The following is a 19,660-nucleotide window of genomic DNA, read 5'->3' as shown; positions in this document are numbered from 1 at the left end:
AGTTCATGGGTATTTAACCACCTATTGACACTGTCTTGAATGATAGGCTGTACAACTTCCAGAGGCCTAAGCCATAGTACAGATATTGACTAAAGAGGGCCTAGATTATCCCAAGAAATGTGCTGAACATGCTGTTCTTTGAATGGTTTTGTTAGCCAAGACAAACTCATAGGAGGCTAAGATGCAGAACTTTTTTTTTTTTTCTTTACCTGTAGCCAAGGATGACTAAGAGATTTGTCAACACTGAAGCGCTTTCTCATCTTCACTTGAAGCAAGTTGTTTATCAAATCAATTGCTAGGTGAAAAGGAAAAATTAGACGTATGAGTTTAGGGGTACTGAACCTGGGATTCTGCCAGCATGTGGGCAGTTTGATCCGTGTTAATCTGGCATAGAGAAATGTTTGCTTCTCTAGTATATAGGATTTAACACACAAAAGTGACCCATAAATGCTTCCTGTAGTAAGTATGAACACCAGCTTCTTCTGTGAAGGATACAGAACAGAGTACAGGTTACACGAATACACTGAAGCCGGATAGGTAGGCTCACTTGGACCAGTGTGACATGGTCTGTTTCTAAACTATGCTACGCCTTCATTTCCCCATCTGTACAGTGAAACTGCTGAGAAGATGAAATCAGCCCAAGAGAAATCTTAGAATGTGTTTCGAACACAGGCACTAAATATCCATCACTATTATTTGAGGATGAACTAAACAGACTGATTCCAGATGATCTTTCCCCTTCCAATGAAACCACAATGCTCTCTCTTCCCTGACCAGGTCTGAAACAGTGGCAGAAGTCACTTACTTTGACAGATGCACTAAGAATGAAGACACAACAATAACAAAAGTTCACATTGCAGGGTTTAGCTAACAGATTAGGGGTGATTTGGTATTGATAGTGAAAACTTAGCACATTTTACGCAGTTATTTGGAGAAACTGAACCACTACAAAATCAAGGCAACTATAAAACTACACATTGATCACAGACTATATAGCGATGCATTTGGAATAGTGATAAGAAATCTAGTCCCAACTTGCAAAGGTTTTCCCTAAGTACTTCATTACTTCTGTATTGTCTATCCTGTCAACTATGTTCACTATCCGCATCTATTTCAGGAACCGTTTCATTCCACCTGCTAAGTCAGAATTTAGAATATGGCCAAATGAATGACAGGAGAGGTCTGTGGGTCACACTACCTATAGAGCTCCAAGACAGCTTTGAACATCAAAACCTCCTAGTGGACTTCAGCTTTTTTTGTTACAAAGTGAACCTGGCAGGCTGCTGTCTTTTCTGTTGTTCTTAGCATTCCTTCTTCCGGTTTGGTGGAGTATTTATCAAACTGTCACCTGGCCCTGTATGTTTGGAAAGGTAAAAAAGACCTATTCATTCAACAGCTGGCTAAACTGGGGGGGGGGGAGACATGACATTCCTTAGCACTACTTGTACTATCTATGAGGGGACTGGTGGACTGGTTCCTAGGGATGACATACACCATCAGTACACTGAAGAGGACCAACTTTATCCCCTTCTCTGCCTTTCTAGATGCACCTTTTCTGAGAAAAAGTCTTGTATAAGGCTCTGAAACCTCCACAATACTGAGATTACTGGTGTACAACAACAGCCCTGGCTTATTCTTGACATGTATAGAAGCAGGCATTACAAATGGAAAAACCTTCACTAGTCATGAAAACTATAGCATGAAGGTTCCTGGTGAAAGAAGGACTGAAAAAATGAACTGCAGATACAAAAACTCTTTCTAGGTATAAGGCACATGAGTTAAAACTGTCTAGTCAAGGAGTTCATTATCTTGTTCAGAAGACTGGACTAATTACCAAAACAGATATGTAAGAAAAAATGCCCAGCTGTTAGCCTAAGGAGCTCTTATACAGCTTGGAGGAGAGGTAGGTCAGGAGGACCCACAGGCCAAACACAAGGTCATATCAGAACCCCATAGCTGCAGTGTGGTTAAAAGGAAGACAAAGTGGATGAAAGAGCTTTCTTGCAGACGGCTCCGGCTCCAGGGACTGAGTACCTGGGGAAGAGGCTAGTGGACGGCACAGGTAAAAAGATGGTTCAGTAGTTTCCGGATGAGGCTGCTGGAGCCTGGGTGACTGCTATGCCTGAAAATTATGAGGAAAAACAGAGACACAGAAAACAGTTTAAAAGTAGAGTACTTGGCCTTGCACAGTGGCACACAGGTCTCTGTGAGTTCAAGGCCATCCTGGTCAACAGGTAAATTCTAGGCCAGCCAGAGCTACAAAGACCCTATCTCAAAAATAAAAAGTAAATAATAATTAAAATGATAAATACAAGCAGAGTGCTCAAAGACTGCTAATGGATTAGGGATGAAGAGACAGGCTAATCTGCGATCACAAAAATTTTAGGCTAATAGTGCGTGAACCTGAAAGTTGTTTCTTTTTTACCTTCACTGGAGATTTCTCGCCATGGATTTGGTGGGTACATAAATGCAGCATTTTGGATTTGGTCATTTATATCTTCATCTTCATTGAAGGGAAATGTGCCGCTGAGGCTCACGTAGACGATGACTCCCACTGACCACATGTCTAGGGAACGGTTGTAGCCTTTACTCCTGAGAACTTCAGGGGCTAAGTAGGCTGGAGTTCCCACCACTGACCGCCGGAATGACTTCTCACCAATGATGCGTGCAAACCCAAAGTCACACAACTTCACCTGGAAATTGAATGTGTAAACACTTCTCAATTGACATATCAATACCTATCCCTAGGTATTCTCAATGTGCTTAACCAAAGGTACTAACTATACACAAAACAGTTAGGACAGGGAAACTCAAGTATCATTTCCCCAGAGCAGACAGACACATCTACAGTTCTTGATACTACAGTATGATGAAGAGCTTTCCTAGTGCTTATTTTAAAAACAATTTGAACTCTATCTTCCATTCTCATGGAGCAAGCATTCAGTTTTGTTGTTTTGATGAGATATACGGAGGGTGCTGATCTTCCTTCAATTGTGAGGGAATCCCTTTTCTATTTTCTGTAAGAATTGTGTTTCAGTTTTGAGTCCTCAGTGGCCTCTCAGTGTCTGGGCACATAAAAGTACTCAATAAATATTTTGCTGTGTGAAAAATAAAATAGAGGCTGATGGTGGCGGCACATGCCTTTAGTCCTAGCACTCAGGAAGCAGAGGCAGGAGGATCTCTTGGGTTCAAGGCCAGCCTGGTCTCCAGAGCGAGTGCCAGGACAGGCTCCAAAGCTACAGAGAGAAACCCTGTCTTGAAAAAAAAAAAAAAAAAAAGCTATAGTATTTTGAAGCATTCTTTATTTTGGTGAATCTTAGAACAAGCGGTTCTCAATCTGTGGGTTGTGACCCCTTGGGGGCAGTCAAATGACACTTTCATAGGGGTTGCCTAAGACCATCTGTGTATCAGATATTTAATTATGATTCATAACAGTGGCAAAATTACAGTCATGAAGTAGCAACGAAAATAATTTCATGGTTGGGGGTCACCATATGAGGAACTGCATTAGAGTTGCAGCATTAGGAAGGTTAAGAACCACTGTCTTAGAATGTCTGTTGCCAAGGATGCTACATATTCACAGTAAGTAAAACAAGGCTTACAGATGACAACATGAACAGTAGAAAAACTCTGAGGACTAAGTGCTCTCTTTGCTGATGGAACTAGTTACTCCAGCTGGTTCAGAGTTGAATAAGGTTACCATGTTCTCCTCAGGAAAGTATGATGGGTTTGGCAGAGCTCAGGAAACTTACCTTGTTGCAACATTTTAGATTACCTTAGATTCTGATGATCAATGATGCAGCTATGCTGAACAGGCAAATGCCAAGTACTTACCAGAGGAAAAGCATTACTGTAAACTCAGAGAGAAGGGATTTGGTGTCTACAAAACCATAGTACAGACTGGAGAAGAGGTGGAGGCATATTCAAATGCTGCTTGCTCTTTCTAACATACACCATATGATACATGTCTTATGAGTAATATTTACTGTGTCATAACTGAGTTTGGTGACTCTCCTACTCAGATATTTGGAGAGCACAGATCTTAAATGTGTGGTTGTGAGCCATTTACATATAATAACCCCCCCACACACACAAAAAAACCCCAAACCTAAGCCAAACCCAAGAGTTTATTTTTTAAGACCTATTTATGTCTAAAAATGTTTTAAAGGGCAACAGTGATACAATAATAAAATTTGAACTGAAATGATTTATCTACAGATTCAAACTGGCAGTTACAGACTACAATGGCATGTACTTAAACTCTGTTTTGTATTGGGAGGGTACTTTGTAAATCTCACTAACTCAAAACAGTTCTTAATCGGGTTCTGGAGAACATCTCACCTGAGGAAATGGCTCTGCTGATGCAAGCAGCACATTTTCGGGCTTTAAATCACAGTGCACAATATTCTTAAAATGTAGATTCCTCAATGCAACAAGTATCTGTTAGGAAAGGTTTTGAGAGGAGCAGATGAGAGCAAAGTATAATGGCAGGCAGGTCGGAAAATGCCAGAGTGAAACCCATTACTTTCTGTGCTAACCCAAGACTGGGAGAGATGCATAAACGGGAAGCTGCTCTTGCAGAGGGGCCAGGTTCAGTTCCCAGGACCCACATGGCAGCTCCTGTTTGTAATTCCTGTTCCACGTGATGTGATGCACTCTTCTGACCGCCAAAGGCACCACACACATACATGGTATGTATGCATACACACAAACATACATACAGGCAAAACACACACAAATAAAATTTAAAAGTGATTTTACCCCTATAAAGGGCTTCGTTTTAATGCCTAGAAAATCAGCTAAACTTCAATATAACTTCTTGAATTGTAAGATAATTTCAAAACTCCACTATATTTAATCAAGATGTAGCTAAAAGTATTACTGTCTTACTAAGACTACCGATCCTTAATTTCCCAATACGTAAACATGGTGCCATTCTCTTAGTTTTACTGGTTTCAAGGGAGAGTTAAGATACCTGTGTGACCATGAACTTAGTAATTCGTTCTGGAAGTCGACTTTTTTCGCTGGACAGAATCATTTCCAACATATCTCCATGGAGTTTCTCCATCACTACAAAGACTCGTTCTGGGGTTTCAAACATGCACTCCAGATTTACAATCCCAGGGTGGTGCAGATTCTGAAGAGAAGTGACAGGTTGTTTGGATGATCAGCTTTAGTAGAGTAGAGAATAATCTTACCACAAAACCACCTAAAATACTGCGGTGATTATATGAATATATACAACAGAAGCTTCTTTTGGCATTAGATGAAGACCATTACAGAAAAGCACAACTGGTTCAAATGTAGAGACCATGGGGTACCCAACACCAAACGATACACCTACAACCCAATCCCTTACTGAAGTCTCAGAACATTGTGGAAGGGCCAGAAGATCAGGAAGCCTGTTGCGAGACAGTTTCTTCTATATATGACAGGGAAGTTGAATCCATGGAATTTCAATAATATGGTTGCCTAAACAAGATCTGCAAAATGATACTACCAGCACAGATGGGAGGACTATCAGAATGCTCTATCCCTACATGAGGAGCTGCAGACAAATAATGACTACAGAGAGAAGGAAAGTCTACTACAGGGATGGGCCTCCAATCCCAAGCAGTGAGCCCTAAACACAAATACATATACATATATATATTATATATATATAATATATATGTACCCACATACAATGAAACTAGCAGATTGTATTTATACATTTGCATACATATATGCAATAATAATGAGTAAAAAACTTAGAAAGTAAACCAAAAGCATATAAAATAAAACTACATGAATTGTAGGTTATTTTCCCCAATCGTGTAGTGGGATTTAATTCACTGGAGGTAGGGACTGTTTTCAATGTCGTCTTTCCAACAAGACGTCTTTGAAGTTTAAATAAATAGCTTAGGCTCCTACACACAGACTCAATACCTGATTTACTGTATTATTTTCTTTATTATCCCATTTTAAATTTTTATAAATTTCTTCTGCTTTTCTTATTCATTCTTTCTATAAACGTGTGTGTGTGTGTGTGTGTGTGTGTGTGTGTGTGTGTGTGTGACAGAGTACATTTGAAAGGGTGGCTAGGGTGTAAACTTTAACAGGGTTTCCTTCAATCCATGTGAAAAGTTTATGTGGAATGCTCCTGACCAAATCTTATTTCAGTAAGGTCTGATTTGAAATTTTGTTTCAGTAAGGTCTGATTTGAAATTTTGTTTTACAAAGTATTTGTGGTAGAAGTTCACATTATACTCTATCTCACATTAAAAGAATATTAAAGTTCATTTTTAAAGTATATATACATGTAATTTTGTTAGGTTTACACACTGCCAAGAGAAACCTAACCCCCCCCCCCACACACACACAGGGACTCCCGCCCCAAAATGAATAAGTTTATATGAAAGCAGTGTATCTGGAGATATCCTAAAATCACCTAATATGTAACTTTGGTATAAACAACCAGAATTCACTGTGTACAATAACTGAAAATTCCCAAATTCAGTACTTAGTCTAGGGCTCTGTTTATAATCAAAGTCAAAGAGAAATGACTCCTTAGATTCAGATCCTTATTTTTATTGTTTTACATATTAGTTGTACAGCAAGATTTCAAAGTTAAATATGAAAAGATATCAATGACACACTTTCACACAGAACCTATGCAAATGGTACTAATATTCAACCTCAAGCTAGCCTTGTTGGAAGCAGGGCTTGAGATGAGCTTAGGTATCGACTGACCAGAAATTCTGATTATCATTCCTCTGAAAATATGAAGTGAATTGTTACTTACCCAGTGATAATACTGTCAGAAACGTATCATTGGTATCTGCTTAAACACTTTTCTCCTTCAAAGAAACCTAAGTGCAGCCGACTATCCTAATTTCACACACAAGTAGGAAGGCTTCGAGCACTAACTATTATTACATGGGTATTTATTTCTCAAATAACATTCAAAAGCCACATGATGAACTAATGGGTATTTGAATATTATTAATATTGTTCACAACATTCAGAAGATACAACAGTCAAGATAAATTTTTATCTCCTAGACAACTCCAAAGGAGATAAAGTATCCTTGAATGAAGACTGGATATTTTCTTTATTATCTTTAGAGAGATTTCATTCAGAAAAAAAAAAAGTTCTAATCAAACTAGTATTACAGAATAAAATAGTAGCAGCCCTCTTTAAACTTCTAAACATTGTAATCTTTTTTAAAAAAGAATCTGTACTATTCAGTATTCAAAAGATCAAAACCAAATTTCAAACCTATCCTTATCTGTGCCATCTTAAATACTCACTCAGAAATCAAAATTCAAGCCTATGTAAGCCATTTTAATTTTTTTACCTGTAAAATAGCCACTTCATTCCGGAGTTGACTCTCCTGCTTTGTGGGGAATCTCATCTTATCAATTACTTTAATAGCCACGTCCCTTCCAGTCTTTCTGTGTTTCCCTGTTACAGAACAGAAGGGAATCAAACCGGAAGCTATGGCAGCTGTAACACAACAGCAAAGCCTCACTGGCAAGTCGTTCAGACTGAAACTTTATGTGTTTATGCTTGCATTTCCTGTTCATTTTCTTTTCCACAGTCTTAAGAAATGAGACACTTTTCTTTATAGTACTGCCTCATAATAAAGGGAATTTCATGACCTCAAGTGGCATAACCTCTTTCTGAACTTGCTTGCTGAGAAGTGATAGACCATGACAAATGACAAACAAATGACAGCTTTTAAATGCCCTGACCAAGTCTTCCGAGACTGTCAAGATGGAAATATTGTATTTTATTTTAGGTTCACTAAGTCAGCAGAGTGATTAACTATGTTATACCATTAAACTCCAGATCTTTACATTCTACGTATAAAATAAGCATGAAACAGTATGTCATTCATTAATTGAAAGGAATTAGTTACCTTCAATCAAGTGTGATCACTATTTAAATGCTACAGTTTAAGAGGTGAAAACATTTATTAGCTTTGGGTAACACCTATGTGACTTTTCTCTATTAATCTATTAGCTTGAAAATTACAACTGTTTCAAGGACATGGCCCTAAAAATGTGCCTAATTTAAAGACAAGACAAACAGGGCATGTTTGGTAAGATGTCACCAGTCCTTGAGACCATTTTCTCATCCCTCAGTGAGGTCTTCCAGAGAGATCACCAGTCTAAAACAGACAAATTTGAAGTTGCAAACCACAGTGTGGGGGCTATGTGTGAAACTCACACATTTTCTGTGTGAAACATAATAGCAGATCCTAGGACTACAAACGAAAGCACAGACATCTCTAAGGTTACCCTTGCAGTTCAGGAGCAAGATGAGAGAAACCCAAAGAAGGATGCCCATTATGCGGGAGGAGCACCGAGGAAGCATTTACTCAGTGGAGAGGTGGGACGGGGAGAAAACACATCAGAGGAAGCCCTCAGATGAGCTGGGAGACAAGTAAATGTTCACCAGTAGAGGAACACAGGGCGGGGAAGGTGAAGAGGTGAAGTGCAGAGGCATGCAAGTGTGACCGGAAGAGCATCTAAGAACAATGGACATCAACAACAGACAGAGGGCTCTGTCCGCACTGACGCTAATAGGAGATGCTGATTTTCTGAAAGGTCCACTCGGGACGAGAGTGGTGTGAAAGAGGAAGCAAGGGATGGCAAAGGCTTGACATTCTACCTTGAAGGATAGCTTATAGAGTACTTTCATGTACTCATTAGTTTTAATTAATCCCAATAAGTCTATGAGCAGTGCAATCTGTTTACTAGCTTCACTAAGCAGATGTCAAGATATTGAGACACACCGAGGCTAGATGGTTTCACTAGCATCTATAATCACAGAGCAGAATAAGAGCTCAGGTAATCAGAGCAACAGGATATTCATGTCAACAGAAAATGAATGCCGCCCTGCACTGGAAACTAGTGGGGGACATACTGCAGTAAGCAGTCCACACAATCCAACACATCTTTATGTATGATCTTCAAGAAGACATAAAGACTATTGTAAAAATAATTTCCTGATTCTGTCACTTTAAGAGTTTTGCAGCTGAAATGAAGGGAAATGTTAATGGAGAAGGACTTAGTAGAGAGGATGCACACCACCAGCCTTTGAGGGAAAGGGAACTTAACAAAACTGTGAGCTAAAGGATAACAGCTGCCTTAAAACTTTACAGTTTACAAACAACATGTATAAAAGGCTGTAATTGCTTACCTCCATAAACAATGCCAAATTGGCCAGAACCAAGCACCTCGTCTGCAAAGATCTGGTAAACGCTGCTGATGTCCTATCAAGGAAGTAAACAAACACCACCAATGCCTCTCATTCAAATACTTGAACACATTTTAATTTTTATGGTAGAGCAAAAAGTTTTCTGTGCTGATCCCTGGTTGCTGGTCAACCAGTTTGCCTAATCAGTGAGCTCCAAGCTAGTGAGAGAACACACACACACACACACACACACACACACACACACACACACACACACACACAGTGGAAGCTGTTGGACAGGAATGATGCATGAGTTTGCCTTGGCCTTTATATATACATGTGCACCTAGACCCATATCCAAAATCAACCCCTAAATTTACACTGGGATTGAGATATGTGTGGAATTTTAACATAAATCCACTCAATGCTCCTCCCTTCTTTTCTTTTCTTTCTTTCTTCCTTTCTTCATCATCATCATCATCATCATCATCATCATCATCATCATCATCATCATCATCTAGTTACTGCTTGCTGCTCTCAGGACATTCAAACACTAACTTGGAGTGTGTAGTGCCAGAATTGCATTACGTGTATGGCTGTTAAGGATGAATCTTTTCTAGCATCTTTGTTTCTTTCAATCTGATCCAAAAGGTGACAAAGTATGGCCCCTGGCTCTTTCTCTATGGCTTAACCTATGGTTAAGTCTTTGAAATGACTGGGCAAATCAAAGTAATAATTTTGGATATGTGACCTATTACATGAGATTCGTATTTCAGTGGCCACACATTTATTAAAACAGTCATACCCATTCCTGTGTAGGTATTTGCTACAGTGGACAAATTGGGTAGACTCCACCATGTAATTGTTTAATATCTATCTGGTCCTTTACAGAAAAAGGTTGCCACATGACTACAGAAGTCATGTGCTTATACACATAGCAGTCAAACACAATCTTCTCATGGAAGGCCCTCTTTTCCCTGCTTCTGTCCATTTGTTCCTCCTGGTCCTGTATGTGTATGAATGTCCCCCAGCTCACTCCCTCAAGACTGTGCCAAATCCCATTCCATCCTCTGAGTGGAGCTCAGGTTGTACTTCTCCTTAGGAAGCCTCTGTGCAATCAGGATGATGTAACCTCAAGTAATGACAGAGTTTATCACTGTGTAGCATTCTCATGTCACCTTTTAAGTGAAGACACTTTTATTTTTATGATTAAAAAGAATCCACCCTAGTTTCTCACCTAAAGCAGAACTTCTTAGGCACAGCGACACTATGAAGTTGAGCTCAGAGACAGCATCTCTACAAAGTTGAGCTTAGTATCTTAGCAACTGCTCAGTACTTGGGGAAATAGACTTAATCCTGGTAAGACTTTCACATTCATTTCCTCATTTTAATTATCAAGTCTGCACATATTGGATAGAATTATTGCTTACCACATTCTCCTGAACCTGAGAGTTAGATACAGAAATACTGGTAGCCAGATCTTCTGTAAGACATAAAAATGAAGTATGAGAAAAGCACAAAACCATTAATCTATGACTTAATATGATTTAGCGGCATGAAAATCAATAGCTTATCAAACTTAAAAAATATACCAATATAGACAATATATTCATTAAAATGCTATATATAATAATACTAACCCATCAAGAAATTCAGTAAATAAAATATGGCACATCTACACAAAATAATACTCTAAATATTTAATAAACAACACAGATGCATAACTACTGGGTCAGAAAACTAGCTATGATGTCCTATTAAGGGAAGTGGTTGGCCTGGCTCTGTGATAGAGCATTTGTCTATTATGTGTGAAGCTTGAGGCCCTGGATTCAATTACCAGCACTACAAGGGGCAAAGAAGAAAAAACAAGTTGTAGGGTAGCAGAGTCTGAATTAAAACTAAAAATGCTACTTCTGGGGAGTGAGTGCTGTAGGCTAGGGGATGAGGACTGTAGTATTTGTATCTCTGTACTGCTTATATTGTTTTAAAACAAAAAAGCATGCACTAGAGATAGCTCTGTGGTTAAGAACATTGGCTGTTCTTTCAGAGGACCTGGCTTTGAGTCCCAACACCCACAGGGTAGCTCACAACAACCTGTAACACCAGTCCCAGGGGATCTGGTATTCTCTTCTGGCCTCCAAGGGTATCATTCAAATATGCAGTACACAGATATACACACAGGTAAAACAGTCCTGCACATACATTTAAGGCTCTCATAACTTTAATTAAAAAGTTCAAGTTAGGGCTGGAGAGATGGCTCAGAGGTCTAAGAGCACTGACTGCTCTTCCAGAGGTCCTGAGTTCAATTCCCAGCAACCACATGGTGACTCATAACCATCCGTTATGAGATCTGGTGCCCTCTTCTGGTGTGCAGATATACATGGAAGCAGAATGTTGTAAACATAATAAATAAATTAAATCTTTAAAAAAAAGTTCACTTTATATAAGTTTACATAATGGTACTGAAATATACCTTTTTATGCATTAGAGAGCAGGTAAAAAGAAATTTATGAAAAAGACACCAAAGTTTATGACGTTATTTTTTGTAAAAGGAAAAATAAAACAATGTAGTAGTATGGGCTCCCATCCTCCTGAGTCCTTCCCCAAATAAGTAAATCTATAGCTACTGAAAATAGTTTCCTGAGGGTGGAGGCAGGACTGAGATGGGATGGATCTTTCAGGTGTCCTGAGGACTATGTCAGTTCAAATGACATTATTTCTATAAAGTTTTGATGAGTTACTATGATAAACAAAGAAGGTAATAAGAAAAAAGGAAACATGCATACAAGCAACCAAATTCATTTAGACAACCCAAAGAAACAAAATATGAAGTTTCTTTTATAATGCTATACATTAAAAAGAAGACATTACTAATATAAGCAAATTCTTCATCGTACAGAAGAAACATGGGTTGAGGAATGGCTTAGTGGGCAAGGGCATCTTCTGTGCAGCATAAGGACCTGAGTTCAATCCCCAGCACTGATTTAGAAAGGCCACAGGTGCCTTACGCAGCTCTGTGAGGAGCAGAGAGGGGTCTGTGGGAGCTGCTGCCAGTCAGTCCAGTGGAATGACAACCAGTGAGAGAGAGACTGTCTGTGATACTCTCCTCTCATCTCCATAGGTGCACCCAGGTACACACACACACACACACACACACACACACACACACACACACACACACACACACACACACACACACACACACACACACACACACACACACACACACACACACACACACACACACACACACAGACACACACACACACACACACACACACACACACACACACACACACGCATGAAAAACTTTATTTAGAAATTCTATGCCAATTCAAAACTATTTAAATTCACATTTCCCATTTTTTTTTTTAAGAGATTCACTATGTAACCCAGACTCTTTATGGGAACTCTTTATGAAGACATCCACATGCCTCTACTTCCTGGAGTGCTGGAATTAAAGGAGCATACCACCATACCCGTAAGTAATTGAAGTAACTGGGATCTTTAAACAACGATCAAGAAAAGGCACACTGCAGAATTACCGTGCCTGCCACCGCGTTTCCAGCAGCTTGCCTCCTAGTTTCATTTCTTCCCTCTCAATGGCCTCCTCTATCTGGATTCAACCAGTTTTAATTTCTTCAGGCTCCAGACTGGTTGTTGCACAGACAGCAAGAGCAACAAAGCAGGAGCAGTGTCATTTGAGCGTCAGGCACTGTGCCAAGTGCTGTGTGTGCGTTTGTTATTCTTCCCGCTTCAGATGGGGAACTCTAGAGTCCACGGCCACACAGCAAAGGCGGCCACAGCACTGAGTCCACGGCCACACAGCAAAGGCGGCCACAGCACTGAGCACATTCTCCATGACCACTCTTAATGCCTGCAATTCTGCCTGAGAGACTTTTCACTAAGCCTTTGGAAATTAAAAATAAATTGTGTGTGGATACTATTTCTAGGGGAAATAATCCCTACTTTTAATTAACTGTTAATTTTGTATAAATCTCCCCAGAATTTAAACACTGTTAATTATCCATTTACCTATCCTTCCTCAAGTCACACTGAAGACATACACAATCACAACCTTCATTCTTTTGATGATACCTGTCTCCCCAATGAGAGCAAGACTACTTCCTCTACCTCTTCATTTACCTCTGCCCATCCTACTCTTGACTGCAGTCCAATTTCCAAACCAATTCTTCTTCTGGGAAGCCTCTACTTTTCCTATCCAGATCTCACTTTCTACAGTGAAGCATTCCTTATTTTGTTCCTGTACTGTATTTAGCTACTGCCTAATACCCATATATATCCTACTCCCTGAAAAAGCTTTTATTCTCTTCTGGGTTTTAGTTCAAAGCCTAACACAATGCACAAAACAGGTGCATAAAATAATATAGGTAAACTGAGATAAACTTTATTTGGAAAGTTGATACTTATTTCAATATAATTAATGAATTATGTTTCTTTATAATTCTCTATAGACATAATAAAGTAAAAGTGGTATTATAATTTACTTACTATTAGCTATTCACCTAACCTTCATTAAATTTGGGATTAATTTTATAAGTTGTGTTGGTGTAATCCTTTCTTCCTTCCTTCCTTCTTCTTTCCTTCTCTCCTTCCTTCCCTTCTTCTTCCCTCCATTCCTCTTTCTTTTTTTGAGACAGAATCTCACTATGGCCCACCAGGCTGGCCTCTAACTCATAGTTCCACGTGCCTATGACTACCCAGTGCTGGGATTCAAGGCATGTGCCACCGTGGCCACCTCAGTATCTTTTTAACTTCTGTCTTGATTAACTTAAAAGTAACATCATTCTGACTTAAACTGTAGCTAGCTGTGGATATATACTGGAGCCATCACTCATTTATGTATTCATGTATATGTATATATGAATGATATCCAGCATAACTTTCATAAAGGCATGGGCTAATAAAGACAAAACAAATATTAAAAATGCAAAATAGAAAAAGAAAAAAGCATATATTTCTATAAATGCTTAAGACAAGAAGCCACCAAGGTGTTTCCACTTACTGTGGTCTTTTCCTTGACCTGGAGAAGTGCAAATACTTGCTTGAGGAGTTACAGGCATGAGGGCCTGGCGAATTGCTTTTTCCCAGCTTTGTGCTACATCGAGTCCAACTCCAGTGGCAGCAAGAACAGGGTTATGAGAGCTGCTCCCATTGTTCTCCCCAACAAAGTAAACCACCGTATCAGTGATGATTTCAAAACAGTGTGGGTTACTGCCTTGTGAAATGCTGGAGAGATCTTGTGGCGAAGATACTCGGAGAATTTCTGAAAGTGGAATTTCCTGCAATAAAAGTTAGCCATTGCAAAAACTATGAATACATATTTGTTTTTATTTTTAAATACACTAAAGAATCAAAGATAAGCATTTTTATGAATGCCAGCAAGACCAACACAGTATATGACATATGGATTATATTATGTCTGTCTTAAATGATTTGATTGTCCAACAATGCTAGAGGCAGATCATGGAGTATTAGAGACTCAGGGCATGGATGTGTGAAGTGCTGGCTGTGCAAGCAGGAGGACCTGTCAGATCCCAGAGCTGGAGGGTAGCAGGCAGGGGCAGATGGATCTCAGGGAGCTCAATAGCTGGCTAGTCTATTCAAAACAGTGTGCTCCAGGCTTAGTGAAAGATCCTATCTTAAAAAATAATGTGGAGGGGCTAGAGGTGGTTAAGAGAACTTTCTACTCTTGAAGAGGACCTGGGTTCAGTTCCCAGAACCCACATGGTAGCTCACAACTACCTGTAAATCTAGGTCCAGAGGACCCAATACTCTCTCCTGGGCACTGTGGGCACCAAGCATGCAAATAGTACACATATATACATTCAGGCAAAACACTTGTATACATAAAAATAAAAAAGAAATCTTATACTTCAAAAAACATGTGGGTAATAACAGAGGAAGACATCTGACATCCACCTCTGGCTCTGCGTGTGTACCTGCTGATGATATGCACTGTGTGTGCACGGGGTCCACATGCATGCTCACACACACACGGTGAAATAAAAGAGAGACTTGGGGCTATAGCAGATCACTAACGTGCAGGCAGAAAAGCATTTAGGAGGGTAGTTTTCCTCCACATCCAACACGTGCCAACTTCAATTAGCGCCACTCAACAGCAGTCTCTAGTGTTTGCTCTTCTGCAAGCAATACCCTTAAGTTGAGCAAGAACAAATTATGGCAGAAAAAGAATCCAGGGCAGTGAGGTTGCTCAAGCATTCCTTCGAGTCTGCATGTTGGTGTAAAGTACCAATTATTTAATGTTTAGTCCAAAAACCACAGGCAATTCACCACTTTTTCATGTGTGTACATGTGAAATGGAGGTGGAGGGCAGCTGCTCCAACAAGGACCTAACGACGACCTCTGTAAACTATAAAGCTAGCCATATAAAACTTTACTGAAACCAGAAGATAAAATTATCATGATATTTTAACATTTTACAAAATATGAAAGAAACCCTTACCTTATAATATTTTGATCCAGATTCATTTTGAAACAATGTTAGGCATTTGCTGTCAAGCCTCCAATAATGCCTCTTTCTCTATTAAAAACAGAAGTTAGAAAATGGGGTTCAAAAGCTATTTCTTCCAAAGTACTTGCACTCTTTCTTTACTATCCATTCCTCTATTTTGCGCAGGCTTTAAAATGGGGTTAAAAACTACAAAATCTAAAAAGGAAACCTAGTGAAAAATGTCACTCTCATAGCCCTCCTATCCCATTCCTTACTCTTCCCTAAAGAAGCTATGTTGTTAGGTTTCAAGAGATCCTTTCACGGACATGCACATAAATGTCTATGGATTATTCATATGCATAGATGTATATAATTTACATATACGCTAAATTCTAGGTATTGTCAAAAGACACACACACAGCGGCTTCCCGAGCACCAACAGGCGGAGTTCTCAGGCTCCAACCACTCTTGTTCGCCCAGCTCCTCGTGGCTACGGGAAAGGGCTTCCTGGAGGCAGAGCCCAGACCCACACTTGTGTCATTCCCCTAGCTCCAGCTGACAGACCTGGGCTGCACTCAAGCTAGATCAGCAGTCAGTGGAGAGATACATAACTAACTGGTCGATGTGCTGAGAATAAAAGACTCAGTCTAAGTGGACACTGGTATTTACCCCATCACCACCAGGGCACAGGCCACATCATACAGAGGCAGAAAGAGCCAGAGGACAGGGAGGAGTGCTGTGAAATGCCATCTTCAGGGAATGACAGAGCTTTGCAATCATACTCATAAGAAACTGTGGTTACCTGCACAAGGCCACACCAGATCAAGCCAGACAAAATCCTGGCATAGGTGGCATAGATGCTCTTTACATCTTGCTTATTAATGAGGACTCATTAACAGTGGATGGTTGATGGGAGGAGGAGAATCATTCTTTTTTGTTTGTTTGTTTTGAGGAATTGGACACTGGTAGGTTTGCATCCTCCAGAAGGTGGCCAAATACCCTGGCATTTATGGGTAGTATTCATTAACTTGACTTAGCGGTTAGCATACACACACAAAGGCATGAAGGTGAAAGAGTGATTTGTTGGGGGGACATGGGGAGAAATGGAGTTGATATATTCCACTGCATACATATATGAAATTCTCAAAATATAGAAAAAAGTTAAAAAGATAAAAAATACTGCTTTGATAGTGTTTTATTTTACATATGACTTGACCTAATTTAGTCATATCCCCAACACATGGGTGACTACTTAGACAAGTGGTTCTCAACCTTCCTAATGTTGCCACCCCTTAATACAGTTTCTCATGTGGTGACCCCCAACCATAAAATTATTTTCATTGCACTCCATAACTGTAACTTTGCTTCTGTTATGAATTATAATGTAAGTATGTGTTTTCTGACAGTTTGTTTGACCTCCAAAAGTGTCCTGATCCATAGGTTGGAACCATTGACTAACCCTTTCTAACTGCATCATTGTATTATGAAAATTTCATCTCTGAAGTACCAAAAAAAAAAAAAAAAAAAAGAGAGAGAGAAAGAAAAAGAAAAAAGAAACTATTATGTCAATGCAAGTTGAAGTTGATATTTCTTTTATTATAAATGAAACCACACTTTTTGTGTAAGAGTGATTTTATTTCTCTTTCTGTGATTTCTCTTTTCATTTTAATTTGCTTTTTTACTGGGCTGTGGTATTTTTATTATCGATTTGTTGGCTTTACTCACACATGCCTGACTAGCTCTTATTTAAAGTATAAGTTGAAATACTTTTTTCAGTTTGTCATCTGTCTTGTTTTTCAGGTTACCATACAGAATTTCTTTTGTGAGACTGGTTCATTATCTCACCTCTCCAACATGGAGTCTTGATAAAGTAACTCTTCTAATGTTTCTTCTACTGGTTTAACTTGAAACTAGTTAAGTCTTTGATCCATTAAGCTTTGTTATATGTGAAGTGTGATTTATGTTACAATCATTTTTTCCCCTAAAATGGCTATTTGGTTATCCCAATACTATTTACTAGACACACCACTAAACTCTCAAATGTGTGTATATTTTTTAAGTTCCAGATGAAAGGATATGGATTGTAAACAAATAAAAAAAAATCAGCCATAATCTGTACTGCTGTCACCATATAAAACTTTACTAAAACCAGCTAAATATATTAAACACTTCATGTTTTTAAATATTTTTTATTCTCTGAGCATTTTATAGATGCATACAATGAATTTTGATCATTCTTACCCCCATCCCCTCCCAACTCTGCCCAGATCTTGCCCCCCACCCAATTTTGTATCCCTCCTTAAAAAAATAACCTAGAGTTCAATTGGTGCCACCATAAATTCCTGGGTAGGGGGCCGTTGGTGATGTATGGTTGACCTACTAAGAGCCATAACCTTAAAGATCAAGTCTCCTCCCCCAACCCCCAAAGCCCTTGACAGAACAGGGGCCTGTGAGCCCCTCCCCACTGGAATGGTGACCGGCTTGATCTTGTGCAGGTAGTCACAGCTGCTGAGAGTTCCTGAGCACAGCAGTTTCGTCATGTCCAGAAGACATTGTTCTCTCGGGTCCTCCCCAACTGTGGCTCTTACAGTCCTCCTGCCCCTTTTTGTCAATGGTCCCTGGGCCTTAGGGAGATGAGGTCTGACACGGCTCTCATTTGTGGCTGAGCACTCCACAGAAACTTACTCTCTGTACTGTGGCCAGTGGTGAATTTCTGCATTAACTGCCATCTTCTACATAAAGAACCTTCCCCAAGGAGGTCTGAACATGCAGCAATCTAACTTCAAATTATTAACTTCTTAAAAGGCTTACTAGAAAATATTCAGCAAATCTTAATGGATATTGATATTTACTGACTGTTTACTATAAGCTGAACATTGCCCTAAGCTTTTCTCGTATACACTGGCTCATTTGGACGTATGAGAAAGTACTATGACTATGCAGACTTACAGACAAAGAAATGGAGGCGTAAAGAAAAAGAATCAATTGTACCACATTTACAGTTATAGTGACAGACTTCCGAGAGCCTAGCTCTGAAGCCAGTATTCTTACTATTCCACTATGCTGCCTTCCTCTGCTGTTCTTCTGTAACTTTACGATTCCTCCTTGTTGCTACACTGATCCAAAGAGAGCATGCATGTTTACACTGTTCATACACATAAAAACAACTGTGTCCTACGTTACTAAAGATGACTACTCAAATGCAATTCTAACGTTTTCCATCTTTAGGTATAATTATGTTTGAATCATTACTCTGATGATCCTTTGGTATCTTGACAATCATTCAAGTATAACTTTTATATACTGCTGTAGTGTACATAATGTCTTAATATATATTCCACTCTTAATTTCAGAGGTGCAGAAAGTGAAAGCCATCATCAAGTTTTGCTAGCACATTCAAATGCAATTACTGACCAGGTTATCCCTGCTGGTATAATGGACCATCCACCCTTCTTTCACCATTGTGCTGCTCCTCCTCTTTGTGTGCTTGATGGACTGCACAACCCTCATCAGTGGGATATTATTGCTTGTGGATGGACTAAAAAATATTCAAAGTTTATGATCAATATTTTCAATGTCTATTTTACAAAGACTCATACATACTGTATATATAGCCTCATCAAAAATTTTAAAAGATAACTGAGCTACTATTTTTCAAAATATAAGAAGACAATGACTTAACAAGAAAATAAATTATCCCTGCCTGTTATACTGCTGCACAGTAAACATATCACACTACTGTAATACTGTAACTAACAGTTTGTCATGCTCTTTTCTGGAAGGCCATGGGCACACATGAGAGGGTGGGGGAGGGAGGGAGGGGAGATGACGGATGGAGAAGAAGGATCTTCTGGCCAGGTGACCTGGAGACTGGGGGGTTCATTTGGGTTTGCTGTTGAGGAATTTTCTTGCCCTAGGCAGAAGAATAAATTCATAAAGCAAAACATGTTTATTTAACTTTGCAGGGCTCAAATTTTAAAATCAGTCAATCATATTAAA

The 19,660-nt window shown here is 39.3% G+C and overlaps 1 protein-coding gene across 4 annotated transcripts in view; it reads right to left on the bottom strand.

The window, feature by feature from the left end:
* Positions 1 to 19,660, bottom strand: part of Prkd3 (protein kinase D3) — a 66,632-nt gene that overhangs the window by 3,173 nt on the left and 43,799 nt on the right. For 3 of the 4 annotated variants that reach the window (XM_027426044.2, XM_027426046.2, XM_027426048.2), the window contains 10 exons: positions 19,076 to 19,199; positions 15,674 to 15,751; positions 14,213 to 14,489; positions 10,617 to 10,669; positions 9,190 to 9,262; positions 7,340 to 7,446; positions 4,976 to 5,137; positions 4,342 to 4,440; positions 2,426 to 2,693; positions 210 to 295 (listed from right to left, as the gene is read on the bottom strand). In XM_027426044.2, the coding sequence (XP_027281845.1) occupies positions 210 to 295; positions 2,426 to 2,693; positions 4,342 to 4,440; positions 4,976 to 5,137; positions 7,340 to 7,446; positions 9,190 to 9,262; positions 10,617 to 10,669; positions 14,213 to 14,489; positions 15,674 to 15,751; positions 19,076 to 19,199 (1,327 nt within the window). The remainder of the gene's footprint in view (positions 1 to 209; positions 296 to 2,425; positions 2,694 to 4,341; positions 4,441 to 4,975; positions 5,138 to 7,339; positions 7,447 to 9,189; positions 9,263 to 10,616; positions 10,670 to 14,212; positions 14,490 to 15,673; positions 15,752 to 19,075; positions 19,200 to 19,660) is intronic. The other variant, XM_027426045.2, reaches the window with a different exon arrangement.

Source organism: Cricetulus griseus, chromosome 7 (assembly GCF_003668045.3).
Source record: "Cricetulus griseus strain 17A/GY chromosome 7, alternate assembly CriGri-PICRH-1.0, whole genome shotgun sequence".
NCBI classification, from domain to species: Eukaryota; Metazoa; Chordata; class Mammalia; order Rodentia; family Cricetidae; genus Cricetulus; species Cricetulus griseus.
Note: the sequence above shows the minus strand (reverse complement) of the source record. Positions and strands in the feature narration are given on the sequence as shown.